Raw genomic sequence first — 27,566 nt, forward strand, 5'->3', positions numbered from 1 at the left:
ATTGGTAAACAACTCCTCAGATGATGTCAGAGGCTTAGTGATGAAGAGGCTTATCACGTATGATGATGTCTTTGTGTTAGTCATTTACTCGCCAATGCTTCAGAGGGCTGTGGACCTGAGAGAGAACACCTGACAAAGGTTAGTATCAATAAAATGGCAATGAAGGTCTGATTCGATAACTTTAAACTCAGGAACTCTGTTTCTTCTGACGAAGGTCATTTGTTGGTGAAAATGAACACTCTGGAGGATGTCCCATTTCAGACCCTACTGGGCCCATTGGACGAGGAAGTGCAACTTGTGACGGCTCCAGACATCACTATACCAGACTGCCATCGGGTACTACGAGACACTGAGGTCACATTGAAGTGAACATTCACATTTTTTTCTAAGTTTAATTTTTGGGATGACTTCATTAGCAGTGATCTGTTTGACTGAGTGACTTTCAGATTTTTCTGATGCAAGTTATTATAAATTATTATTATTTTCTTCTCCTAGTTATTCATCAGATACATTTTTTGGAAAACATTAGGCCCAATTGCATTGAAATGTATTTTTAAAAAATACTTGTTCCTTGTAAAATTTTGCACTACTACATTCAATTTGCTACAGCCCAGATACAAAATGTCACCATATAATTAATATCCAAGATGATTATTTTGCTGCTTCAGTTTCAAGGTCCTGGTATTGTGCATGCTGGCTTACAGGGACCCTTGTATAACGGAGCCATTATGAATGTTATCAGTGCTTTTCCTACTGTGACTGGAGTCTGCTGTGTTTAGGTTCTGTTGCTGAAAATCTTTTTTGTTTGTTTTTACTGCAGTATGGATTCAACCTGGAGAAATGGATCTTAACTGGGCAGCAGCCAGACTGCCAGGCCCCCTCCTGCCCCCCCTACTGGCTGATGTTCAGCAGCCCTGAGGAGAGCTGCAGGGCCAATCACAGGAGCGGCTACCCGTGGGACCTGAACTCTCGACCCCGCAGTCACAGCCTGAACTCTGCAGACACTCGCCGGCTGCACCATCGCACTGTCAGGTTCCTCATATCTGACTCTGAGGATGAAGATGGTTACTATGAGGATAATGAAGCCTCCTCCAATGAAGATGCACCTTGCTCCATCAAGAGCAGAGAGCAGCCCCGGAGCGCTGCACCCAAAGATCCACTCTCCAGAGTCAAAGACATGTACCTTGGTCCTTCCACTCACCACAGTAAGCCTGCCTCACCTCAGAGCTTTAGAGGCTCTTTACCTTCTCTCCAAGACTGCAGACAACCTCTGCGAGCACTGGAGCAGCACAGGTCACAGCAGGCCAGCTCTGTGTCCCACGGGCAGAAGAACACCAAAAAGAGGAAGTGTTCACTGGGCAGAAGATACTCCCAGGACACACCACCTGCTCACTCTTCACCCAGGCTGCAGCAACAACGACCCTCCTCTGCAGGGCCTGTTGTCAGAAACCACAGACAGAAGGTTTTTATTTTTTCTGTCAGTGTCTCTGAGAAAAATATTTATTTCTGTTCTTACCTCTTTTTTTTCCTATTTCAATGTTATTGTCATCAGACCCTGAGGACTGGTGGCTCTCGTGGAGTTTTCTTTGACTCAGCAGCAGAGCTGGTGTCAGCACTCAGCCAGGAAGAGAGGGAGCTACTTGAAACCATCACAGAGAAGGGCTACCCTTTACGCACAGCTATTCTGGCTCTGCAGAAGACAGGCTATCATTGCCCGGAGAAGGTAGGCACCACTTTGTGTTCAGATGTTAATCTTCAACGGTTTATAAACCCTGATAATGCATAAATAAAATACTTTTCAGTTACCTTCAGTAGCTGCAGCCTTGATAATTGTAAAATGAAAACTCGCACATTACAATAAATTATCAAACCTGCATTTGTTTTGCAATTGTAATAAGTTGGCAGAGAAAATACACCAACAAAACAGATCCGTATTTACACTTATATGTGGGCTCAGATTGGTAACCAAAGGTCTTATTTATGCAAATCTAAACTTGTGACATTTGTACATTATCAAGACCCAGCATGTCATTCTCAATCCTTTGTCCTGTTTTCAACAGATCCTAAAATACCTGGTAGCCAATGGCCGTCTGTGTGAGCTAGGTTATGATGAAGCACAGGTGGAGGAGGCCTTGGAGATGTTTCAAAACTGTGAGAGCAAGGTGATTCCCGCTTACTTTCCAAAAAGGTTATAATAAAGCCACACCACAGCCATACTTTAATGTGTATTACTTAAAATTATTTTTCAGGCTGCTGAGTTCCTGCGTCTTCTGACTCAGTTTAATGAGATGGGGTTCCAGCAAAGTGCAATCAAAGAAGTGCTGCTTGTTCATGAAAATAACCGTGAGAGGGCTCTTGAAGAACTCATGACATGCATGTCTTCAACATAACATCCATTGACAGTCTGCATGGAGAAAAGAATTTTCTACATTATGTGAAATGTCCAAAAGATAGTGTGGTCAAATGGAATACTTATATTAATACTTATATATCAATAAACAGTATAAAATTAACATACTGCGTTAGGCTCAGAGTTAACAAAACCTGTGCAACTCAACCATAGGGGCTAGAATGAAAACATGCATGTATTGTTCAATTAGAAATGACAAGAATTTATTTCATAAGCATTTATTTACAGATTTTAAAAAAGCACTTAAAATATTTCGTTTCTGAAAAGCTAATTTAGCTGTCATCCCAGCTGGAGGAATAAAAGCATGGTGTGTTGGCTAGCTGCTACAGTACTAAACGTAGTGCTCTAGATATGGTTAATAATGTTCAACTTTAAAAGGCTGTAACCCCTAAAATAAAAATGTAAAATAAAAAACCTTGGTGCAAATATCATTAACTTGCAACAGTAGATACAGAGAAAACTGTAACCCTGAAATAAAGTTAAGAAGAGAGGATCAATAGAGATTCGAAATGTTCAAAGATTGAAATATTTACATTGTTTACATTAAAGCACTACACCAAACTACCGCTGAGCTGGATGACTTCCAGAGCCGCTCCTTTTACCCATCACTGATGACCGACAGTGGAGTTCAGCACTCCTGACTTCACGTTCGATTGAGAAGCCTTCGAGAGGTCTCTCTGTAAAGAGAAGTGAAACGTAACTGTCAGTATCTTCATTCATATTGAAGAGGTCAAAATACCAAATGGGTTTGTGTATTCAGTGTTGTGGCGTGGTAATATGAAATACTTATGTATATATTCGTTTTGGAAAACTATTTTTGTCATGACGTCCAGATTTCAAAGTACTGTGGTGGAAAGTTAAACTGTTGCCAGGGAACAAGTGATTGAGTCTTAAGTATGTAAGGATTTTTTTTAGGGAAGAGTGGAGGATTAAACTTTACCATTTTTATTATTTACAGCTCAAATAAAAATGATCTGGTATGTATTTGTCTACCACTATGTAAATTTTGATGCAGATTATCAGTTTCTAAATATTAACATTATGCAGCCTTGGCAGAGGTATGCATGGTTGCTTTTTAGTTGCTCCACTTAATAAATGACCTACATTGTTACTGGACAGCCAACTAAACACCAGAAGAGGGCTCAAAGATTTTTAATTAAGTTGTGTCATCATGCTAGAAATCCTTGTCATTTTACAGATGGTTGATAATCTGGCTTGTTTCAAAAGTCTAAAAAAATGACAGGATATATTTTGCAGAAAAAAACTGTCATTTTATGTAGTGTCTGTAGCAACAAAAGACATTTTCAAAAAGGGGAACTCTTTCTTCAGATTTACAAAATGTATTTTCTAAGACTTACAAGTCCAGATCAAACAGGTTTTAACCGAAATTCTGTTTTAGCCCAACAATGACGCCAAATGGCGGTTACATGGTTAGCCATACATTTACTGGGTTAGCTATATAATCCTACAGACTTGAGTGGACTTTTTTTTGTAGTGAGGGACTAACTAAACAGATGTAAAACCGCATTTACCGCAAATTCCGAATAGGACCCAGCAACAGAGTTAAAGGTGAAGGTGTGATCTTGAGTATCCTGAGACCTTAGTGTGCCACTTGGAGTGTTTCTAAGATGGGAGATGTTTTCCTTGTTTCGCTCTAGTGCACGGGGAGTCTTTCCATGTCCAGGGGTTCGCAGGCCAAGACCCTACAACAAGACCAGCTAGAATGATAATGTGCCTTTTTTCCCTACCTTTTTCATTTTACTTTATTTCAGAATATAGGACCAAAATGAGGTGCAAAAAAGGAAAACAAATTTGCACTTTACTATGAAAAAACAAAACAAACTCATGTATCACAAGTGCAGCTTTTGGTAGAATTTTTTTTTTTCAGTTACATTGTTAAGTATCATATTACAATCGACAGGGTTTTCTTATTCACAAACAGACAAGCAATATTTACATACAAGAATCATCATGAACATACATATACTCGAATATTTGGGCTCACTTTAAGAGCATCTTCACTAAAGATTTACGGAGTCTATTGCTTATCTTCAAAACATAACCACATCTGCATACAAACAAATTAATTTAGGAGTTTTTAACTGCCCTGACAAATCATCCATATGCAAGTTAAACAAAAACGGAGACATTATTGCGCCCTGCCTAACTCCATTACCATAAAGAATAGACCAGATACAGAGCTACCCAATCTAACCTTCTGTCCGACAGGCCATCAAAAACACATGCAAATTTTGTCAGTGAGATAAGTCAAAAGTGCGACAGTGAGCCTACCTTGCTGGCAGACAGAGGTGGTTTCTGGATGGAGGACTGGCACATGGTTCCACCGAGGCCTGAACTAAGGAAACTGTTAGGAGTGGAGATGGTCGAGGTGACATTGACCTAGTAGACAAGAGGGGGAAATGGGTCAACTTTTAAATCTATTCACTCGCCCAGGTTCATTTAGTGTCTCTGCACATGCAATAATCTGCAGCACCATCTTACCTTTCTTACTTTTCCAGGCGTGGGAGTCCCTGCTAACCGCCTTTTGGATGGCGTTCTCATTGAAGTTCCATATAACATGTCCTCCTGTGTCTGTTTAGTTTTCTTCATTTGCTAATTCAAAAAGTAAAAGAAAATAATTTAGTCATATCAACAACTCTTTTGTGACAGGAAATTTTAAGACTTAGTGTAGTTTTAGATCAAAGTAATAACACACCCTTTCCAGTTTCTCTTTCTCCTTTTCAGTGTGGTGGTGATCCCACTGCTGCTGCACGTACTCAAGAAATTTCTGTCCATTGACCATGAATTCCTTGCCATGCTTCTGCTCCCAAACATCAATTTGGGCTTTAAGACTCTTTTCCAGCTAGAACATTTAGGAAAGACTCATTTTTACATAATCAACATAAAAATCACATATACCAATGACAGTGGACTGTCAGTCTACATAACAGTCCAATTTCTAAAATGCCCTACAATATGTCAAAATCAGGTGCACAACAATTTGCACAGGAAATACAGACCAAGATAATTACTAGTTTTCATATCTCCATCTGTTGGCCCAAATCAGTAATGCACCAACAACCTCACAGCTGTTTCCACTCTCTGTTTATTACTAATTAGTTTAGATCAACGGAAGTACATTTCCAGGATAAATGTCCCTCACCTTCTGCTCTCTGTGTGTTGCCGTTCTCAAACTCTGTCCGCTTCGGGAAACAACAACAAATTTTGAGCTAGCAAGCTACACGTCGAAAATGGCAAGTTTTGAAGAAATTTTGGATCGTGCAACAAGGCAGGCCTGCTTGGTTCTTTCGGGAAATGATTAAGATTTACAAAGACTAGGTTTACAACATTTACAATCTAACTGGGACGTTTGGGACCGATATGAGAGGATGCTATGGACGAAGTACACACGGTGATACAATGGTGAGAGCAAATTATGTTTAACCATGTATCCAGCTAATTTAAATAGCTCACGTTAAAGTACTGTGTGAACAGTTAACCTTATTTAATATAGTACATGGGGTTTTCTTTTGCGGGGTGTAAAACAAGTTCCCTCGAGACTATTTTGCAGAGCCACCGTTGCGGCATCTGGAGCTTAGCGCCACCAAGAATGATTGTGATTGGTTAAAAGAAATGCAAACAACCCAGAGTGTTTTTCCCCCCTGAGTAAGGTCTGGCAATGTGAGACAATGCGAGACTAATTACTAATTGAATTTGACAAGTTTATTTATTTATCTATTTATTTAGAATTCCCACTTACAGCTTTTCTCACAAGCAGAAACTTAAGCTTGTGCTTTAGCTTAAATAGCAATCCCATTTTTGTATTTACTGAGCACACAGAACATGTCAATAAAAAAAACCCTTTTAAACATTTCCTTACCTTAGGCAAACTTTTCTGCAGGTCAGCTCTCTGTTTCTCTTCTTTCAGAAGGTTCCCACCTCTGTTGTTGAACCTTGAGGGGTCATTGGCCTTTTTCTGAGATGAAGGGAGCGACATACATCCACCCGTTACCACACTAAGATAAGTTTAAGTTTTAAATGCTTCCCCATTAAATCCATGAGGATAACACTTACGTCAAGTTCCAAGTACAAGGTCCAGTTCTCCTGCCATTTTGTGACTCCCTCAAAGAGTTCTCTGTGGTCCTCGTAACACTTCTTCAGGGTCCTGACCTCCGCCTCATGCAGGTTGAGAAGCTCTTCAGTAAAATCCTCTGGGGAAATAAAACATGCATTGAGACCCACACTCTCTTTGTGATGATCAACAGCATACATTTGTTGTAAAGGCATTGTCCTTTTTACAACAGAAATTCACCGTCATGATATGGAACAAATGCTTGCTGCTGTTCTTGGCTGTAAAAGCATCTCTCCCAGAAAAGGGCAATCTCCGCTCTGATGGCCCCAATGACACGGCTCATGCTCTGCATTTTCAGCACCTCTAGACGCTGGACCTCATCCTGGAGCTTGAAAGACAGATGCACATTATTTAAAATTGTAATGTAGGTGTTAGGTGAAACCACACACCAATTAATTATCTGAAATCACTTAGCATTAATCTAAATGACCACATATGGTAGATTTCTTACTGCCTCCATGTTTCTCTTCTTTGAATTGACCATATGCTCAGAAAAGGCTTCCCTCTCGTCTTGGGGAATCTCAAGTCTTTCCCACAACTCCTGGATCTTAGTCCGGAAAGCTGAACAACAGAGCTCATTCTCAGCCTTGCGTTCTTGTAACTGAAAAGAGGCATACAAATCATACATTCATTACAATATGATACAATACATGATATTGTAGACTTGAAGCTGCAGTGGGTAGAATGCAAAAAAAACGCCAGAATTTGAAGTTGAGTGAGACATCTTCCTGCAGTTTTTCCTCTCTGTCACACGGGCAATGCAACAGTCAATAGGAACACTCTCTCTCTGAAATGACCTGTGATTGACCTAAATCTCTTGTCATGGCTAGATTTTCTAAAGCCTGAAAACTGAGCCAAGAGGAGGTGCAGAAGTCTAGTTTTCTCTCAGACCACTTGAATTACAACAAAAAGAGAAATATATAGTTCTGACAGCTGTAAATCACAGCATTAGATTACCAGACATCTAGATGCAAATATTACAAAATTCACCTGACAAAGTAGTAGTTTAAGAGCATCAATGTTGTCATTTGACAGACAAAATTCCTCCTCGTCCTCACACATCACATCCATCTCAAAACTGGTCTCAGGGTGCCGCTCCAGATCATCCATGTATACGATGATCTCCTTTTTGACACTCACAAAATTATCATGACGACGTTCCTGAAAAGACAGACAGGTTACAACCATAATAAGAAAAGGCAAGTAATTAAGAAAAGCATAACGTCAGTAACACCTTCTCTTTGGTCAGATCATCCAGGTAGGCACGATACGTCTCAAGTTGCTTCAGTGATGGGACGGAGTCCTTGTCAATGCAAAATGGGGTAGTGCACATAATATCACACAGCTCAAGGTCTTTGCCAATGAGGCCCTTAAGCTCTTCCATTCTTTGCTTCTTGTGCTCCCTCATCACATCCAGACGTGTGCGGCTATTCTTCTCCATCTGCAACATGGTGCAGCCATCTTCCTCCTTCACAGAAATCCATAAAGTTAGTCCAAACATATTAGCAATTTCCCATGACAGATACAAGAAAACCACATATTCCTAAATGAGAATGTACCTCAAAGGGGGGCAGCTGAAGTTCCCTGCACAAATCATTAACTTCCTTATTATGTAACTGTATGTTTTTCAGTAATCTCTTCTTGAGCTCCCCTTCTTCCGCAATCATTAGGTCCAGCAGACCCTGCAGGATAAGAGAACCCCAAAAATTTGCCAATTTGTTAGCTCTGTCAGAACAACACACATACTTTAAATCTAATCTAAACTGATGTGGTAACGTTACTCACTTTAATGTGCTTGTGCATATCATTGGTTCTATCTAGGCGTTGTTCCTCTGGAATCCCGATTTCTTCCCAAATATCCTGCAACCTGATCAGTGCTCTGTTGAGGTAGGCAACAGACTCTGCTGCGTGGACTTCACTGGAAAGAAAAGCAATGGTGCGAGTGGGTCAGTGTTCTGGATTTAAAACACCAGTAAAAACCAGTCCAGTATTAACGTTGGCGCAAACGAGTAATTAAAAAAAAATAGGTAGCAGACTCTGTTAGTAGCACAGAGCTAACGTTAGATGCTATAAAGCTAACGTTAGCTAGCTTCCCGATGCTGTATTGTAGCATTAGTTGTAACATTAAATAATACCAGCTCATGAGTGACATGAGATTGAGACAAATGTAATTACCATTCAAAATTACTCATTGCGGCATACACATTGCATAGCGTTACGGCAAACGTTACTTCGTCCCAACGTGACACAAGCTGTGTGCGTCTGCTCACAGTAGCTAAAGCTAGCTAGCTTTATCTAAGATCGACGGGCTAGCGTTAACTAATCAGGAAATAAGTTTGCGAAGTTAACGTTAACTCAATATACCATTGTTAACGTAGCTAAAACACTGAGATTCCAATTAATTAAAATGTCATGGTAACGTTACTAACCTCACTCTCATGTTCCCACCGCAGACTTCTAAAATGTATTTTAAAAACAATATTCCTTCACGCAAAAGCGGTCTTTCAACATAAAAAAACGAACTAACATTGGCTCTCTCTACCCGTTGTCGAGTCGACGGGTTTGAAATTTGCCCCCAAACAACGTCTGAGCTCTGATTGGCTGATTAGAGTGACGTCGACGGAAGTAAACTGCTCCGTTTTTTATACACGCATGTGGCATGAACTGCTCAGCAACATCGCAAATTTGCGTTTCCTAGGATGGCGAAGGTATGACCTGCCCTACTCTGCCTCTGAGTCATATTTCTGCCTCTCAAGTTGTACTTTTCTGCTCATATATTGTAGAAGTATTCTACTTAAGTTAAATAATCCATCACAGGCGTCTATTACGATGTCATTTGTTCAACCCTTGTTTTAGGAGGTAATAGTGTTATAGCGTTCCGGTTCATATATGGACATTGGGAGCTGTGGTTGTAAGAACGGAGCTTAGCCCGGACCTCCCGGGTCCGGGTTTATTTTAATAAACACGCTCTATTTTTATGTGTTTTATGCACTCTGGCACCTTATTTACATTCAAAGTACTATCATTGAAAAATAGATATGTGTATGCCTATAGGCTAACGTTATTCCAGATTTTTTTTAATTGTGATGTTAAAAATAGTAGTAACGTTAGTATAGTGATTAAATAACACTGCTATCATATTGATTTGGAAAAAGTTAAATGTCGCCCCATAAAACAGTGATGTAGTTCATTTAGCCTACTCAAGTAGCCTACTTAACTAACGTTACAATTTTGAGGTAGCCTAACGTTACTTGTATTACAGTTCTGCGTGTCCTACACCTAGGCCTACATCTCAGAGGGAATAGTTCGTTTTGGAGCCATGATGTTTGTAAAATAAAATAAAACGCCACCTACAATCATGATGAAGAGAAACTCACTTCGATCATTCATTATCTAAATCATCAGGCAATTCATTTCTTACCCTTCCTTCTCTTTTGGAAAAATCACAAATATTGAGCTGTTTTTTCCACCTGTAGTGTAGTAGCCTACGCTCTGTTATTTCTTTTCTACTCTTCCTGCTAGTCATTCAGTGCTGACCATCAGCCACCCGCACTCGTTCTCTTAATACATCCATGGTGTTAGTTTACAGACCTGCATTTATTTTGACGGGCTATGTTACTATCGCGCATTCACACACACATGTGTTTTTTTGTCATGCTTCACAAGTGGTCTCTCTCTCGATCACACAGCATGCGCGCATAGTTTTTTAACCTGGGGCTATTCATAAAACATTCGTGGCTGTAGCCTCGGACGCCCAGGCCTAACGACGCCACAAGGCTATTGTTACACATTATTTTTTCAACAAATACCATAGACATTAGTGTGAATATATGACCGTTCAAAACGGAACAACTGTGCTTTAAAATAGGGTATATCAATCTGGCAGATCTATATATCTCACTCCTAGTTTCTTTTTCTCAGGTCTATCTGTCAGTTTCAGACCATGACCCCAGTCTATTTGGATCTGGTTCTGACTTACCAGTATTTGTTCTGAAGTTGCTCATATCTGTTTTTTAATCAGGTATGGGTTATGTAGTATATGATTTCTCATCTCCCTCTGTGTGAATGGTATACTTCATTTTAGACTTTTGAAACAAGCCAGATTATCAATCATCTAATCATCTAATCATCAGAATCAGAATCAGAAATACTTAAATAATTATTAAAGTATTTCTGATTCTGATTCATCTGTAAAATGACAAAAAGGATTTCTAGCATGATGACACAACTTAAGTTTTCCCTTTGTATGTATCTCCTCTTTCCAGGCCTGCATGGAGCACAGCAGATGGTCAAGGCCCTGCCAGTTGCCAAATGTCATAGGCTATAGGTAGGCTATAGACTCACTGACTCCACACATCTACTCTGCTTGCAACTGCATTAAAATTGTCTCCATCTATCTCACACACAGATCTCTGATACTTGTCTGTCTTGGTTGTGTGCTGTAGGCTAATTCTCTTTGTCTTTCAATCACTAGTACTAATTACTGCAGCAGTTTACTGTCTACTCTGTAGATGACATTATTGCATCTGTCTGTCTCATCTATCTATTGCTGTCCAATTTTAATAAGGCTTAAAAACAATGAGACATTAACATACACACCATGCTCTGAAATATACACACATCAGCTGTAGGCCAGAACATGTTTTGTGCTTGTGTAAAGATGGATTCAGTTCATTCTAGTAATTTGACAAAAAAATAACATAACTTAATATTTATTTAAAGTCATGTACTGTCCCTGATGTTTAATCAAACTTTAATCCTTGTACACAAACACACAAATTTACACGTACAAACTTTTGAGTCTGAAATGAAGAAGTTTATATAGCTAGAGGCAAATGCCATAGAGGATGTACACTGGCTTAACAAATAACAAATAAATAGGTAAGAAAACTTGGTAGAAAAACTAAGTGAAATTGCAAACAGGCAAAACACAATCTTTTTAGCGTAATGAAAGACAGCCTTTGTTCCCTCATCAGTGGGGATACGGACGTAAATACAGGTTTCTCAGCACTTCCTCACTGAACTGGTAGGTTAGCTTCTTCTTTACTTTTTTAATCTCTCCAGATTTACCGTAGTTCCTCAGAGCTCGAGCCATTTTTTGGTAGGTCATTTTTTTGCGGTTTCCCTTCTGAGTACCCCAGTGGCTGGCCAAAACCTCTTTGTGTTTTGTGGAGAACTGAAAGATGCCCTTGTCCTGGTCCAGCCACCAGATACTGTCACTCATGTCACCGTTTCTTAGCAAATCCAGGAGGAACTGGTACAAGCGGATTTTTTTCTTGTTGCCTGGATTGGAAAATATGAGACTCGTTCATTTAGTCTAGCAGTTATCAGTTTTCCCTATGTATGTATATGACTTTCAGTACATTAGGATTTGATGTTGGTATAATTTGCATTGGAAAACTCACTATTATCTTTCCTGAAGGAGGAATGGTTGTGGTCTTCGAGTTCATCCTCCCCTTCTGATACCTCGAGCGGGGGACTGATTCCTCTTTGTTCCTCTTCTGAGTAGTAATTTCCAGGCGAGGCAGAGGGCTGGTACGGGTAGCACAGGGATGGGTTGTAATGTGGGATCTTTAGAAGACATTTAAAGCACATCATGGTTCAAGTTTACACAGAGGAGTGATAGAGCTGCAATTTTATTTTGTTTTGCAGTTCTTTACTGTCTGACATTTTAGCTTAAACACTGTCATTGTACTAAAAGAGGAAGTAACAGCCAAAATAGAATTCAATGCTCTACAAAAGCACGTGATGTAGATGACATTTCAGTGAAAATATCCCCAACTGTCCACATAATGTACTGTATTTGTAGAGATGGAAGGGCTTCTCCTTTTTTTTTAGATTTCCATATTGTGTTGGTATTATGGTGGCAACAATACATTTGGTCCGAAGAATCCATTCTGTTTATTCAGTTCTGGAGCATGTAATCCACATTATGTATATTAACAGCAACAATGTTGTTAATCAATTGTCATTCAAGCAAAAGTCCCCCAAAATCCTTGGTTCCAGCTTTTTAATTGTGAATGCTGATTTTCTTTGTCTTCTATGATAGTAAACTGAATGTCTTTTGGTTTTAGACTGTTGGTTGGATAAATCCAGCAGTCTTTTGATTGACTCAATTTTGGCTCTGGAGAGGGCATTTTGCACAGTTTTCTGACATTTTATGGCCACAATTAATATTCATTCGTGGCAACCCTTGTTAACAATTTAATTTGCAATCATTTTCACTTTAAAAGGGAACAAACTGTGTTAAATAAGTACATAAACTTAACAATGAACAAAACCCTAGTTTTTCTTTGTGCTTTAGCTCCTGTTCTAGGGTTTATATAGACTTGACTGCTGTGGATAAATGCCTCTTCACTCTGGGGAAATACAGTGATAATATGACTTATGTAAATCACATAATGTAGTAATACTTGACATTTTGCGTCAGTGCAAAAAACATTACTGCTGCATGCTAGTAAAACGATTACATTCTGGTATTAGATTTAGGGAGCTTTTTCCTGCTGAACATTTCTTTATCAATATGCTTTTGTATCAGTATTTCAAGTCACATATGTGTAGATTATGTCTTCACACTATAGCCATCACTAATCTCTACACATACTTACTTGTGATGACACAGAGAGAGGTCCGAGTGGTGGGTCCAGGTGAAGGGGCAGAGACTCACTGCTGAAGCGGTATGGCTGAACCAGTTGAGGAGACACAGGCTGAAGCTCGATGAGGTGACTCACCGGAGAATTCTCAAAGTCCGTCGGCTGGACGCGCTCTGTGTGGAAGGTCCATCTGTGGTCTGAAAAGTGACAGAAGGTAAGGCACTCTGTTGTGTAGTGATTCGTGCTCTTTTCAACTGTGAAATCTCACCTTCATAAATCTCCCCCACATTGAGGTAAGGGTACAGCTCTGCAGGTGGTCGATAAGTCTGTGGTTCATTTGGAATGATTTCCTCTGACGCCTTTGAAGGGGAAAATTTTGATTTAGTCACAGAGAAAGTAAAAGTTTGAGTCTCTTTGTCCTGACAAAATTAAGTCAAATATGACCATCAGTTGTTACACTAAAATCACTTTTATTTATATATTCAATTTCATCTTTATTCTATTAGAACATAAAGACAGGAAAATGAATATTATAAAGTAACAGACCAGGTAGGTCAAATACATAAGTTTTACTGTATGTTAAGGGTTACTTTCCCAATTTTCACAGCAAAAAAAATCCACATCCTTAAAACACAAACAAAACTCCCAAAGGTAAGTCTTCATCTTCTTCTCTGATATTAATCAATAAATGCAATTCTAAGCCCCACATTTTAGAAAAAGATATGAAAACACAGAATAAACCATAAAATATTCTCTCAGTGTCACAAACGACGACGAGACATGAAACATTAAAGCAGCAGCACTTACAGATGATATGACATATCTATCCATCATGTAAACAAGGCAGCATGAGAATCTTTGTTCTTGAAGCTTCTGATGAATGTTAACTTTTTCTTCTTGCTTCACTAAAACACGCAACGTCCCTGAGCACTGACTTCACCAGACAAATGGGAACTGAAAGTGAGAAACAAGCTGGACCCTATGCAGCCTGCGTTCATATCACCCAATTGTCAAATCCATATGATCAGCTAGTTCCTGTTGGCCGAGTGTCATGTACAGCATGAGCCAATCGTGTTTACATGCATTTTCCTGCTTATAAGAGGTATAATTGTACAAGGATTCATAATGACACCTATTTTTTTGAGAGTAGATTATAAGCAGTTACAGCATATCTATAATTATTCAAAATATGTTTTATATGGTCCAGAGAAGTTATGTTTTCCATAACCCCTACACCAACTTAGAGGCATGTATAAATCCTCTAAAGATATTTGTGCAAACAGTCACACTGTTGAAATAGACATTATTTCTTATCACATATTCAATGGCGTGCCCTTGTATGCCTCAACTTCCCCCCTCATCAGTTCAATGCTGCAGTGATGTGACTTTAAAAAAACCCTAAACAAAATGACATTGTTATTCATTTAAACACAAATCAGGCTTGCCTACACAAATATGATTTACTTGTTGTCTTACTATCAATCACAACAAATCCCCATTACAATTAACACATGAAGGGATTTTTTTTAAAGAGTTAGGCTACTGCACACAGGAGCTGAAACCAAAAATGAAGTTTGGAATCGAGCTTGTTCCTCTTTTAGTTTGGCATCATGGTTTCAATTGAGGAAGTATTGACCATGAGAATGAAACCATTAAAAACATGACTGAAATGTCCGGAGCCACTGACTTGTTTGTGTTGTAATATTCCTGCAAGACATTATTAGCTTAAGCCTAATATGATGCTTTTTAACTGTGGTTAAACAACCACTTTTTGCCATTTAAAAAAAAAAGAAAAGAAATGTATGACTTATCTCAAAACTATACAGTGAACCAAATGGTATTCCACTGTATTGCTATGTTTGGCCCTGTGGGGATGGAAAGTTACCAGAGGCAATATGTGGGATGTGATGAAACTGTTTCCTGTAGGCCTACACCAGACAGAGAAAATGAGGCCCTCTGTGGGGTTAAATATGGCCTGTCTTTCGGTGTTTCATAACTGAACATTTAGACAGCAGCGAGTTGATACACAATATAAAAACCGGAGGGAGGGTACTTCCTCTACGACTGTGTCCAACTTCGGCCATCATTTCAGATCATGATCTACTGTAAGTGCAGGCCTGGGGCTTGGTGTGCTTTCAAATATTTGCTCTGTCTCCATCTACTGGAAAGAAATGTTGGACTGGTTAGTATCTAGGCTAGACTGAGTTCAGAAGCAGAGAGGAGACAACCAAAATAGCTCATCGAGGCCCAAATGTATGTATCCCCCGCCTCGGAATTTGGCTTATTTCGGCAGTGGTTGACACGTAAAGAAATTTGAGCTTTGGGGATTTATCTGCATTTCAGATTTCCATGTATTGCTGAATTTCCTCCCCAGTCCCAAATACTGACAGCAGCAGCCAGGAGCGGAGTCCTGGTGTCCCGCGGAATTATCACGGCACTGAGGCGAAATACGCATGGAACATGGCTGCTATGAGGACTTTAACCGCGGCAGGTCTCTTTTTGGCATTTTGCGCTTTGGGACTGATAGCAGTAGCGATCAGCACTGACAACTGGTACGAGACTGACGCGAGGAGGCACCGGGAACGCTGCAAGAATTATTCAAACAAAAGAAACGACCCCGGCTACATTTACATCTCCAACAACAACCTTCCACTTCGCATGTTGCCAAAGGAGAGAAATGTGGAGAGGAGGAGCGACGAAATGCTGTTTCGGTCTAAGCGGCACTTCTTGCCTCCTGCCCCGGCAATGGAGTCCCTTTGCAGTCGGCAATTCAACTCCACCATCACCGGACTGTGGAAAAAGTGCCACCGAGGGGGATTTGACTTGGAGATAGAGGATTTGATCTTTAAAGGTTTGGTTTTGTGGGATTATATCTTATGCTATAATGTGTTTGTGACGTGTGTGAGGCACTATCAGTAAATACTTAATGCACGAATGCGCTATCCAAGGTGCTGATGCTGCGCACAGACCCTCATGGCCTACGCAGTAGCCTACAGCGGAGGACAGTTATAATCGACGTGCTGTGTTGTTTTCCAAGACAAAAGGGCAAGCTGTAGTAACAGAAGCCTCGAGATGCCTACAATAAGCAGCTCTACAATGGTGTGAGTGGGTGGTGGTGGAAGTGGGTTGGGTGATTTGTTTTGGGAGGGGGTGGCAGCAGAGAGCCTTGTGATATCCTCTTCATCTGATCTCAGTGCTTATGTGACATCCTCTTTTTGTTGTTTACATCCACAGGATTGGTTCCGCGCTGCACACCAATAAAATACTACTACTCATCATCAGCGCTGCCCAGAAATCTGCCAATCAATCTGACAAAGACAATAAGGCAGGACGAGTGGCACGCGCTCCGTGAGTTCCCAAAACGCCTTTTCATAATCTGATGAATACATTTAGAAAAACTTGCCAGCGCCCCACCAAACACTGTTATTTATCTTGTGTTATTTTGCAGACCTCCAGAGGATGACTGCCAGTTTTGTAGGCATGGCCATATCCATCATCCTGTTCGGTTGGATCATAGGCGTGCTGGGCTGCTGCAAGGAGCATGATCTAATGCAGTATGTGGCTGGACTTCTCTTCCTCATGGGAGGTAAGATTAAAGAGCACTGCCCTGAATCACCACAGAGGGGCAGTAAGGTCTTTGTTAATGAGAGAGTAGTGAAATGATGCATCAGAGGAGAGGGAAATGGGTTGCTGTTGTTTCTGACTTTTTTTTTTTTCTTTCTCTCTGGCAGGGACATGCTGCATTATCTCCCTCTGCACATGTGTGGCTGGGATCAACTTTGAACTGTCTCGCTATCCTCGCTACATGTTTGGAATACCAGAGGACATCAGTCACGGTTATGGCTGGTCCATGTTTTGTGCTTGGGGTGGACTGGGCCTGACGTTGCTGGCTGGCTTCCTGTGTACGCTTGCTCCTTCCCTCTACCCTCCACACACACCTGTGGTGCACAAGCCCAGGCAGGAGAATGGCTGTGTGTGACAGGCGGCCGCACATCTAACAGACACCTGTCTCATCCTGAAACAGTGACGAGCCCTGCTGCACAGACAGTTACTGTATACCCAGGGACTCAGAGCAGAGAGAGCCTTCACACAGCTTGGCACAGAGAAAGCACTAGACATTGGCTCTTGCTCACATGAAGATGAAAAAGAGGTGACATTTGGCATAGACGATTTCAGTTCCTCTGGTGCTTTTGGTTCCGTCCCTCTTCATGAATGAACTGTTCAGTGTTAATTGCTTGCTCTTCAAGAGGAAAATAGTTATACACATTTTTTTCCTGTAAAATCTGCTAGTTTAAGGAGAAAAAAAGAGAAAAAGAAACACTGGCAGACAATCAACAGCACAACTTTTAAATCTGTATTTATGATCAAACTATGGATGTGAACCGTCACATTTCAAAGGGCAACTGTGTGTCATTATGTACCCATTCAAAACAAGATATGTACATGTACTTTTTGAATTGTATGCAGATGCATTTGTGTTTATTCAAGGAAAAATATGAGCATTAAGACCATACTATGTTTGAGGGAAATGTTTTGTTCTTAAGGTCTTACCCCCATCAAAATATTTTTGAAAAATAAAACAGCCTTGCAAAACTATTATTTCTTCCCATGTAACACACTGAACAGACCTCATATAAAGTTCTTTGTGGTCATCTTTTCTCTTGCATTATGACATGAGTCCACTGGTATGTCAGTAGACAGAGGTCTGCTAATGGGGTCAAAACTTCAACAGCATGATTTTTAAACAGCAGCTGTTTTATTTCTGTTAGTGTTACAAGGAGTCTGTTTTATTCAACCACTTCTGAACACTTAAATGTGCAAATGTCAGCGAGTCAGTGACCAAAACTTAGCAACAAAACTGATGAAAAACAAACAATTGAACAATAAAATAGAACAGAAAAAGTGAAGTAATTGTCTGCTGTGCATTACAGTGAAAGAAAAGCTCCTTTAATAAACATTAGTTATGAAATAAGAAATTGTTGTTAATCCCGATTACATTAACTCTCTGACAAATTTGTATTATGATTGAATACTTTTTTTTCTTCCATTGACAATATGCATTCCAGAGACTGTTAGCTGTAATTACTTTTCCACATTTATTAGAAATTAAATCTTTCTGACCATCATCACTCATTTTCTTTGGTTTCTCTGCTATTTAGCATCTCCTCTTTACTTGTGTTGCTCAGATTATATGTATTATCTTCATGGAGTTATGTGCAGCTGCAGCTTTGAAGGAAACCCCAGTTGTTGGTTAAAACCATATTGGCCACTGGAGACTTGTAAGTAAATAATCATACATTCATGATAGAATAAATGATGTGCTGTATATCATAAATGCGGAGAATTATCTGCATGTTGTGACAAGTTGAAAGATGATTTATTTGACATTTTGAAATTAAACTGCTATATTCTTGTTTTAGCACTATGCAGCAGTGATCTCTTTTTGCCTACTGCTCCTGAATTACTTGTACAACCTGCAGAGGGGAAAGAAGTAATTCTTTACTTAAGTAAAGTATCAATACCACCCTAAATGAAATTTTCCTAATTTGATATTTTAAATAAAAGTAAGTATTTGGAGTAACATATCAAAACTCATCGTAAAGAATGTTTCTTTTTGCAGTGTTGCATTGCACTTAACTGGGAACAGTGACACAGAACACCTGCACCATGTGTTTAATGAGGAGAAAATCCTCTATGTCCTATATAGCATAAAAAAAGGAATTTAATATAGTAGGCCATCTACTTTCTTCATATACTAATGGCTTATTTAAAGTCTAACTGTGTTTATGAGCTCAGTCAATGTTTTGCATGTGACCATACTAACTACAGCTGTCAGATAAATGTAGTGGAAAAGTAAAAAGTACTTATTTACCCTGAAATAGATACAAATGTAAAAATGGCCAGTGCTTCAAAAGTAAACATGAGGGTATTGTTTGAGAAAATATAGACTGCCCCAGCAGTGATGGAAAGTAACTAAGTACATTTACTTAAGTATTGTCCTTAAGTACAGTTTTTATTTCCATTTTCTGCTAATCTGTACTTCTACTCACTACATTTTGGAGGCAACTATTTTCACTCTGCCACATGTATCTGATAACTTCAGGTTTATCATTATGGAAATTATAATCAATCAATCAATCAACTAATGAATTAAGATATATTATAGATGAAGCTACCTGGCAGTATTTAAAGTTACAATCAGCTCCTGTTTTACCAGCTGCATCATTAAAGTGATGTAGACATTAATGCAAGATGAGTAGAAAGCTACACGCACACCACTTGCTTTGTCTCCTTTGTGGTGCAGGGAATTAATTCCCTAGAAGATCCATTTCAAAAAGAAAGAAAATTCCCGCACACACTTGTTACCTCTGCATTTTGTTTATTTGGTATACATTAATGCATACATAATTATAATCCAATAATATAATATATATTATTCTGAAATGGGTCATCTTACATGAATACTTTTTCTTTTGGTACTCTGAGTATATTTTTATGCTAATACTTATGTTCTTTTACTTAAGTAAAATTTTGAATGCAGGACTTTTAATTAAGTAAAAAATTGGAGTACTTCTCCACCACTGTCTGAGTAAATATTAGACTGCGAATAGAGCAGTTTAACAAACTAAGTTCAACTCAAGGTCCACTTCCTCCTTTTCAGCAGGCTTTCATCCATATCCCACGGTCCTCGTCAGAGAATGGACTTCGGTCAGTGGGAGTTTTCTCAGTTGTAATGGAATTAGTGCGCTGAAATGCATTTGAAAGCTCCTGAAAAAGCTAAGTTACCACATTTTGACCTGCTGATGAGGACCATGATAAGATGTGGTTAAAGTTTGTGGTTAAAATGATTGATTTGAGTAAAAAAAAGACATATTAAGTAAGGCGACTGGGTTGTTTATGAGAGGTTTAGGTAGCCGCTCTAAATTTTACTCACAGTGGAAATTTTAACCAAATCTTTTAATCAAATTTTGTGAGCCCTGTGCAGTGCCCCTGGAAATTAAGAGCCATACAGACATATAGGGTTTCTCTGCACATGGAGATCTTGCAGCTCTGGGTATTTTGACGGGGTTGGCTTGCACTGTGCTGAGCTACAGAGAGCTGTTTTAAAAAGGGGTCCCTCAGGGGAAGCTGGACTGTGAGGAAAACCAGACAGAGGAAATCACACCCAGTTGCGCCCATGGCAGCCCATCTGGCTTCCTCACATCTGCACAGACATGATCTCTGTAAAAAGTGGGCACGCTTATGGCAGTTACTTTGTGGTTGTTGCAGACTGGCTGGAACAAGAGCATTTTAAACAGTAGTTAAAGAGAGAAAATACACAGATTTCTACCAAAGGCATTCAAAATATTAAATGCACTGCAAATTGTGGAGGAGGTAGAGTTAATGCCTCTCAAGAATTCAAAACAACTTTCCTCCCATAAACAGCGTGTCTGAAATACGATATTGTACGTTGACACAGCAGAAGAGCAAGAAAGAATATTTCTTTAGAGATTTAAACAAGCTGTATGTCTTTTATGAGTCTATTTTTAGTCAAAATGACATCATCCAAAGTCAGATTTTCAACACAATGACATTTCATATAAACCACACATTTTACAGATCATGACAGACAAAAGAGCAGATGATGAAGACAGTGGCTGCCTTCCGACAAACATGCTTCATATTCGAGTAGATGACTACCAGATGGAAGTGGGAGGCAAAGACAGATTTTAAACGCCAATTACCCAGGGCCACTTTGACAGGACAGTCGAGACTGGCACTTGTACTGCCAACAACAAACATGGTGATGTAAAGACATGACAGCTGAAAACCTTGTTCAAAGTAAACCTCAAGCTTCAAAGGATGGAGAGTTTTTTTTTTTAAATACATCACCGTATGGCATTTTGTGTATATGCAGGAGAAAACTTATGAATATGATGCAACATGAAATACTTTTGACATCAAAATTCTTAATTGTCAAAGACACTGAAACATAGTGTCTTGCTTAAAAGTAAAAGGGGAAATTACGATATGAGATGAATAATAAGCATTTATTTGATCAGTTATAACCTACATATGTAAACAACATAATTTAAACCATACAGACAAAAATGTATAGGTATAATATTGATTCAGAGGCCGATAAATCCACTTGGAGGGCTTTTATTTTCATACTCTGGTGGCACAGAGGGCTCTGTGCAGATATAATTTATGTTCACATTTACTTTGGCATGTCTTGATGTTTGTGTTAAAGCTCCTTTTAATGACATGTTCAAAGAATGGGGATAGCCAAACGTCAGAGATATTAATTCATAAGCCACAACTTTCCAGTTGTTTGTTGAACTGGAGGGTCACACACACACACACACACACACGCACACACACGCGCGCACACACACACACACACACACACACACACACACACACACACACACACACACACACACACACACACACACACACACACACACACACACACACACAGCTTTCAATAACCACACTATGAGCCAACATAAAGATACTCTGTCTTCAGGCGGTTCAGTCTGGTACCATGACTGCGAATGATGAGAGACAGCAGCTCGTGTTTATTTTTCAGTCCCAGAGAGATGTCTGTAGTTTCCCTCAGAGCTCCCCGGATGTCACTCACTTGCTTCATTACATAGCCGTTCAGCTGTTGCTCCTCCCTTAGCTCAGTTTCTTGACTTTGTTTAAACTTCACCTCCAGCTCCAGCAGAGACTTGTCCACGTTAGAAAACGCTTCGCCGATCTGGGAGACCTCCCGCTGGAGGAACTTTCCGTAGCTGTCCTCTCCGTCCAGGTCCTGCGCCACAGTCCGGCCGATGCCCTCTAGCAGCCGAGCCGCGTCCTCCGCTTGCAGCGTGGTGATGATGAAGTCGTCCCTCACCACGGAGTCCCTCTCTTCAGAGGCCCCACATGGATACACATCCGAGAATTTAAACAGCATTTGGCAGTCCTCGGGGTCTTCAGTCTCCTCGTAATCCCCGTCCGGGACAAAGAAGTGATGGAAAGTGCCATTGGATATCTCCGGTTGGAGGGGCCCGGTGTAGGCAGCCGAGCAAAATGGCAAAGATGTGACTATGATGAGCAGCAGCGGGACAGGATCCATCATGCACCCCCTCTCTCTCTCTTTGGCGAAGAGCATCTGCACTGGCAGCCGGACCCAGCGCATAGTTTTCATCCCGACTCATGTTACACAGTCCCCCGTCACCTAAAAGGCGCAGACCGCCTGTTTAAAGCTACAGTAGGAGGGCCCCTGGTGGCCCCTGATACTCCAACCACACTTCCTAACAAAAGTCACACAGAACAATTAACTAATTAAAGCTTAATACTGTTGGGCTGTTTCTTATTGCCCTATATTATTTATATTTGAGCAGAAATTGTGTGTAGGTGTTAATTTCTTCTTTTTTTTTAACGTATCATTTTTTAAGCATGATTCATAAAACATAAATCGATAAGCTTGGCTCGTAAGTGCAAAATTAGTATTTTGTCTTTCTCATTCAATTGCATTTTAAAACAGACCGTGTGGATAGATTTTACAGCATTAGGAGATCCCTTACAAACTTAGGCCTATTGTTATTTAATTATAGTCTTTATATTAAAGGTCCAATATGTAATGTATTTACTGTAATACATCCAAAAATGACCCCAATATGTCATCAGATATTAAGGAAACATGCTAAGTTGAAATACTATCTTTTTTGACATCATTGCTAATGCCAATATTTTCTCCTTTTGAAATTTCCGGAATGTCTGTTTGTGTTTTGGCCTGTGGGTTGATATCAACTGCCCAGTTTGTCAGCCAGGCCGGGTTGCCAGATATACCTGTAAAAACGTAAACTCAGCGCGCTACAGCTGTAACATTAGTACAGCCATGAAAGCAGCAAACAAACGAACGGGATCAACGGAGATAGATTCTACATGACATTAAAAAAACGGCATGTTTCTAACAGTAGCGTGACCAGAGACGTAACAAACCCCGGGTAAATATTGGAGATGTATTTGAAAGATAAAAAAAATATGTATTTGAAAGATGGAGACAGCTTAGAGCCCAAAAGGACGCAGAGTTGGCTAATTTTACCCCTGAACAGGTAAGCATTAGCTTCAGGCTAATTTATCACAGCTACAAGTGATGGGCATTTTATGTAATTTAAACATTAGTGTACTCACATTGAATTATATAGCTAGAGTACCCGAGTTGGTTACTCGCAAAAATAATTGAGACACAGCCAGTAAAGTGATCCCGACTGGTCCTGGCTAACGCCGCTATGCTAACCCTGCTAACTGCTAACGTTACCCGGCAAGGTAGTGTTATTTTTAGTGGAAGGTAGTGTTATTTTTAGTGGAAGGTAGTGTTATTTTTAGTGGTTCCTATCGTAATTCTAAGCCGAGGAAGTGGGCCTGTCTGGCATGTGGAGAGGACGGCGAGGTTGTCGGGTTTTTAGCGGGTCCTACTGTAATTCTAAGCCCAAAAAGTGTGTCTGTCAGTTGGGTCAAAGCCCGTCTACGGAAAGCCGTTCTACTCCCTATTAAGCCCCATTGTACCTACTTTGGTTGCAGTTCCACCAGAGTTCCACTGGGGGTGATCACGGTCCAGTGCAAAATGAATGGGACCCTATGGAGCTAGACGGCTAAATTTGTCTCTTTCGCCTGATTGTCGTTGAGAAATCTCAGATTTGATTGTAGTTTTTGCAAGTTTGTGGTACAGAGCTCTGCGTGAGCACGGGCTTTTATGACGGTCAATATAGTATAGTCAGCATCTAACGTTAGCTACTCCGCTGTCTAACATTGTTGAATGCTCCGGTATCAGCCTGGCACATACCCGTCAACTATCCCGTTCTGGCCACCAAGATAAGGTGCTAAAGATCAAAAGAAATCTGGAGGTTTCATTCCTTTTAAAAGAGCAGTGAAAAAAAGGTTCTTGCATTTAAAATGAAGAAGCCAAATACACATTGAAACGGTGGCTCAGTGTGTAAATTGCTGTTTGTAAGAGCTCAATAGTTGTGGGATCAAACCTTCTGAGTAGCTTTTAGTTTTGTTACAACAATTTCACTTTTCATTATGAGGACACATTAGACTCATAACCCCCCCCCACCTCCCCCAACACGTGGCAACATAAGAGAGTGTTTAACTTAAACCATGTTGTTCCACATACAGTACTATGACTTTTTATGACTTTTTAGACATACTATACTATGACTATTTATGACTTTTTATCGATATGTTATACTATGACTTTCTTCAACATACTATGACTTTTTCGGGACTTTTTTCAACATTCTATACTATGACTTTTTATGACTTTTTTTGACATGCTATAGTATAACTTCTTTGTGATTTTTTTTTTTTTTTTACAAACTATACTATGACTTTTTCGGGACTTTTTTCGACATACTATACTATGAATTTTTTTCGACATACTATACTATGACTTTTTTTTGACACACTATAGGCTACTAATTTTATATTGACATTATATACTATAACTTCTTTCGATAAAAGTCCCGAAAAAGTTATAGTATGGACTTTTCTGGGATTTTTTTTCGGCATGCTAAAACATTTTTTTGATATACTATACTATGACTTTTTTCCGACACTATGACTTTTCATAATTCTTTTCGACATACTATAATATGACTTTTTTCGACATACTATACTATGACATTTTGGTGATTTAAAAAAAAAAAATATACTATACTACGACTTTTTATGACTTTTCGACATACTATACTATGACTTTTTTTGACTTTTCGATATACTATACTCCAACTTTTTTGTGTCTTTTGTCGATCTACTATATACTATGAGTTTTTTTCTTCTTTTTTTGACGTATATATTAAGACTTTTTATGACTCTTTATGACATACTACACTATGACTTTTTGCCGGTGTAAACAACAAATGACAAAATGAACATGTTAATTAACAGCTTCAGGAATTGCTCACCAAGTTGATGTGTTGACTCAGTAGATAATCAATGATCAAATGAAGTTAGGAGGTTGAAGGTTCAACCCTTTTAAAACACATGTCAGTCATTTAGCATTGATTTGTGCATATTATCAGGAGCTCAATTGGCATATTCAATTACCAGACATGTAACCTTCTGTCTCTTATCTATGTCAGTCACCACAAACACAACATATTTATATCTTCATATTTTCATATCAGTAACTTTTACCAATAATTGCAGTGAATTTGAAGAGTGGAGCTCTTAGTTGATGCATTTCTAGTGGATTCCCAGTCTTTGAGAGTGTAGTTAGAGCTCACTCTGATTACTTCACTCAGGTGATTACATTACTGCACGGAGGGGGAGTCCCCTGGGCTACGATCCCCTCTACTGCACATCCTGTCTTGGGTAATTACATCATCCCAGGGTGGTCTCAGATATAGCTCTCAGCATGTTAGCTAAACTCACACAAACTGAAAACATATGGCAAGCTGTAAACACAGGACTGGTTATGGCTTGGTTTGTCCTCTGTTTGATCCATCCATTCATGTCCAAACAGTGTTTGGAGCAGCAGGTGGGGAGGGGGAGAGAAGATATATATAAAGAAAAATACGTTTTGGGAATAGAGTATGAAACATCTGAAAATTAAATGATATTTGTAGTGTTTAATATTCGAGTTGTTTCTTGAACAGTTCTGACTTGAGAGTCATAGCAGTATGGAACGCCAAAAGGGTCACATTTCGTCACAATTCGCACGGCGTTTTGAACGACGTTTGTGGCGCCACCTGGCGTTTATTAAACGCCACTACACGTCTAATAAACGCCACCTGCCGTTTATTAAACGCCACCACGCGTGTGACGTCACCAGGCGTTTAATAAACGCCGCCAGATGCTTATTAGACACCTGGTGGCGTTTTGATAATCAACTCCGCCCTGTGGCTTTCACAGCCAATAGATTTGAACTCTAATCACCCAATCAGTAAAGAAGGAGGTCAGGCAACACTAATCAAGCATAGATCTCCTTTGCAGCTTGTTTGAGTAGCCCAAAGAAATGCACAACTTTGTAGTATGTTAGTTTTGTATTGCCAGACATCAGTAGGCAAATGCTGGTAAAATATGCAAGTGGCTGGTAGATTTGCTACACTCACCAGCCAAAAAAACAATGGTACTCTATTAAGTGGCTGGTGAAATGTGAACATTGACATGCCATTTGGCTGGTGGACGAAAAAGTTAAATTTGGACCCTGGTTGTAGTATGAAACCATCTATTGTGTCACTAACTGTGAATAGCTGTTAGCGTTAGTTAGCACAATTTCCATTAGCATTGCTTTTGTAGTCTACTGTTAGCTTTGCATGTGAAATAATTGAGACAAACTACCGATAATTCGCCGTGAAATAGTGGATGGACCTGCTTGCTCAGTTAATGTATTTGATTCAGGAGACGGACATTTGTGACTGTGAAAGAGAGAGGATCGGGGAAGCTCCTTGGGACCACACAGAGCGATTTTCCATCCTGCTGGTGTGATGTAGACTGTCAATGCTGTTTTCTGTTCTGGTGATCTTCCTGCTGTGGTTTCTCCGGTGCTCTGCCTGCTGCCATCGCCAAGTTCGCCTTTTTCATATATCCCCTTGGCTAGGATTCGTGAGTACTATATTGCACGTGCATTTTATTGTATTGGTAGTGTAAACAAGTGAAACGGCCGTCACAGTTTTAGGCCTCCTCGCTGCAACAGGGTTTTTTTGTTTGTATTTTGATTGCTGAGTATGAATGTGTGAGTGTGGGCCCACAGATAACTATTCAGGTTTACATGTCAAAAGGATTTATGCATTTATTTTATTGAAACCTAAGCAGAGGTAACAATAGCATACTCTGAAAGCTATATTGAGGCAACATATTTAGTGTGTCATAAAAAAGAGGGAGTTATTTATACTGGCCTCACTTGTGTTTATTTTTCTAATACACCATAAATGTGTTTTCATATTATTTTTGTACTTTAACTAAATAAATTCCCTTATCTAAAATGTGTGACTTAAGTTAAGAAAAAGGTGTGCTTGACACTCTAGTCTTTGTGTGCACTGCAGTCTCCACGTTGGGTTGTAACACGAGCAGCAGATGCGCTACCAGCTGTTTACACGAATCAGCAGTAAAAGAAAATCAAAGAATGAAAACTTCTAGCCGAGCATTGTTTGAATTATGAACGATATAATGGAAAGTTGCCCGCACAGCGCCAAATGTTAGACAGTGTATCGACTGCACGGCAGTGACAGGATCAAAGAAAACAAACGCAGATAATTTTTCCTCATGTATGCTCATTTATCTTTGTTTCAAAATCAGCCAGTCACAGGTACTCTGGGGCACAGGGATCTGTCCTCCACCATATACTCCATACAGACAGAAACTTACAAGAGAACAGGGATTTCTCTATTTTCTAAGTTTGAGTGGATGGAATGACAGATATCTTCTGTTGCTTGTACGGAAGTGAACTTTG

General features: G+C 39.7%; 6 protein-coding genes across 11 annotated transcripts in view; 2 read left to right on the forward strand and 4 right to left on the reverse strand.

Annotated features, from left to right (window-relative positions):
• The first annotated feature begins 13 nt into the window (after positions 1 to 13).
• LOC116038513 (ubiquitin-associated protein 1-like) lies at positions 14 to 2,479 on the forward strand. Of its 2 annotated transcripts, XM_031283005.2 has the most exons (6): positions 14 to 138; positions 215 to 354; positions 821 to 1,462; positions 1,553 to 1,723; positions 2,061 to 2,162; positions 2,250 to 2,479. In XM_031283005.2, exons 2-6 carry the CDS (start codon positions 232 to 234, stop codon positions 2,388 to 2,390), a joined length of 1,179 nt encoding a protein of 392 aa, XP_031138865.1. In that variant the 5' UTR covers positions 14 to 138; positions 215 to 231; the 3' UTR covers positions 2,391 to 2,479. The 2 variants fall into 2 exon arrangements, with proteins under 2 accessions (XP_031138865.1, XP_035858709.1); XM_036002816.1 differs by having other exon boundaries at positions 82 to 354.
• A 133-nt stretch (positions 2,480 to 2,612) lies between these two features.
• LOC116038501 (protein regulator of cytokinesis 1-like) lies at positions 2,613 to 26,363 on the reverse strand. Of its 5 annotated transcripts, XM_031282975.1 has the most exons (16): positions 26,359 to 26,363; positions 12,872 to 12,875; positions 8,972 to 9,064; positions 8,328 to 8,460; positions 8,102 to 8,224; positions 7,777 to 8,010; positions 7,533 to 7,703; positions 6,994 to 7,143; positions 6,723 to 6,870; positions 6,485 to 6,621; positions 6,291 to 6,386; positions 5,127 to 5,273; positions 4,913 to 5,023; positions 4,703 to 4,810; positions 3,943 to 4,113; positions 2,613 to 3,087 (listed from the first exon to the last, which is right to left on the reverse strand). In XM_031282975.1, the coding sequence occupies exons 3-16, from the start codon at positions 8,980 to 8,982 to the stop codon at positions 3,016 to 3,018; spliced, it is 1,812 nt and encodes a 603-aa protein (XP_031138835.1). In that variant the 5' UTR covers positions 8,983 to 9,064; positions 12,872 to 12,875; positions 26,359 to 26,363; the 3' UTR covers positions 2,613 to 3,015. The 5 variants fall into 5 exon arrangements, with proteins under 5 accessions (XP_031138835.1, XP_031138833.1, XP_031138836.1 ...); XM_031282973.2 differs by lacking the exons at positions 12,872 to 12,875; positions 26,359 to 26,363 and having other exon boundaries at positions 8,972 to 9,156; XM_031282976.2 differs by lacking the exons at positions 12,872 to 12,875; positions 26,359 to 26,363 and having other exon boundaries at positions 4,010 to 4,113; positions 8,718 to 8,982.
• On the reverse strand, positions 11,239 to 14,145 carry spi1a (Spi-1 proto-oncogene a). The gene is made up of 5 exons (XM_036002818.1): positions 13,943 to 14,145; positions 13,404 to 13,494; positions 13,151 to 13,332; positions 11,948 to 12,113; positions 11,239 to 11,825 (listed from the first exon to the last, which is right to left on the reverse strand). The coding sequence occupies exons 1-5, from the start codon at positions 13,967 to 13,969 to the stop codon at positions 11,515 to 11,517; spliced, it is 777 nt and encodes a 258-aa protein (XP_035858711.1). The 5' UTR covers positions 13,970 to 14,145; the 3' UTR covers positions 11,239 to 11,514.
• si:ch211-87j1.4 (transmembrane protein 178B) lies at positions 15,596 to 18,500 on the forward strand. The gene is made up of 4 exons (XM_031283016.2): positions 15,596 to 15,986; positions 16,370 to 16,483; positions 16,584 to 16,721; positions 16,867 to 18,500. The coding sequence occupies exons 1-4, from the start codon at positions 15,596 to 15,598 to the stop codon at positions 17,112 to 17,114; spliced, it is 891 nt and encodes a 296-aa protein (XP_031138876.1). The 3' UTR covers positions 17,115 to 18,500.
• On the reverse strand, positions 19,607 to 22,422 carry fibina (fin bud initiation factor a). The gene is made up of 2 exons (XM_036002819.1): positions 21,600 to 22,422; positions 19,607 to 21,535 (listed from the first exon to the last, which is right to left on the reverse strand). The coding sequence occupies exon 1, from the start codon at positions 22,311 to 22,313 to the stop codon at positions 21,615 to 21,617; it is 699 nt and encodes a 232-aa protein (XP_035858712.1). The 5' UTR covers positions 22,314 to 22,422; the 3' UTR covers positions 19,607 to 21,535; positions 21,600 to 21,614.
• The window catches only part of ano3 (anoctamin 3), a 58,291-nt gene continuing 50,947 nt past the window's right edge, over positions 20,223 to 27,566 (reverse strand). Inside the window, exon 27 of the mRNA XM_036002794.1 lies at positions 20,223 to 20,233. The gene's annotated coding sequence lies outside the window, so the exon portion shown is untranslated. The remainder of the gene's footprint in view (positions 20,234 to 27,566) is intronic.

This window comes from Sander lucioperca, chromosome 7 (genome assembly GCF_008315115.2).
Source record: "Sander lucioperca isolate FBNREF2018 chromosome 7, SLUC_FBN_1.2, whole genome shotgun sequence".
Classification (NCBI taxonomy): Eukaryota; Metazoa; Chordata; class Actinopteri; order Perciformes; family Percidae; genus Sander; species Sander lucioperca.

Excerpts from the sequence above, each read along its gene's own strand:
- LOC116038513 (XM_031283005.2), top strand. The coding sequence starts at position 232 with ATGAACACTCTGGAGGATGTCCCATTTCAGACCCTACTGGGCCCATTG. Across the intron at positions 355-820 it reads GGGTACTACGAGACACTGAG|TATGGATTCAACCTGGAGAA; the intron begins GTCACATTGAAG and ends TTTTTACTGCAG. Across the intron at positions 2,163-2,249 it reads TTCAAAACTGTGAGAGCAAG|GCTGCTGAGTTCCTGCGTCT; the intron begins GTGATTCCCGCT and ends ATTATTTTTCAG.
- LOC116038501 (XM_031282972.2), bottom strand. Across the intron at positions 8,225-8,327 it reads ATATGCACAAGCACATTAAA|GGTCTGCTGGACCTAATGAT; the intron begins GTGAGTAACGTT and ends CTTATCCTGCAG. Across the intron at positions 7,144-7,532 it reads TTAAACTACTACTTTGTCAG|TTACAAGAACGCAAGGCTGA; the intron begins GTGAATTTTGTA and ends GCCTCTTTTCAG.
- spi1a (XM_036002818.1), bottom strand. The coding sequence starts at position 13,969 with ATGATGGATAGATATGTCATATCATCT. Across the intron at positions 13,495-13,942 it reads ATAGATATGTCATATCATCT|GCGTCAGAGGAAATCATTCC; the intron begins GTAAGTGCTGCT and ends TCCCCTTCAAAG. Across the intron at positions 13,333-13,403 it reads TGTGGGGGAGATTTATGAAG|ACCACAGATGGACCTTCCAC; the intron begins GTGAGATTTCAC and ends GTCACTTTTCAG.
- si:ch211-87j1.4 (XM_031283016.2), top strand. The coding sequence starts at position 15,596 with ATGGCTGCTATGAGGACTTTAACCGCGGCAGGTCTCTTTTTGGCATTT. Across the intron at positions 16,484-16,583 it reads GGACGAGTGGCACGCGCTCC|ACCTCCAGAGGATGACTGCC; the intron begins GTGAGTTCCCAA and ends GTTATTTTGCAG. Across the intron at positions 16,722-16,866 it reads ACTTCTCTTCCTCATGGGAG|GGACATGCTGCATTATCTCC; the intron begins GTAAGATTAAAG and ends TCTCTCTGGCAG.
- fibina (XM_036002819.1), bottom strand. The coding sequence starts at position 22,313 with ATGAAAACTATGCGCTGGGTCCGGCTGCCAGTGCAGATGCTCTTCGCC.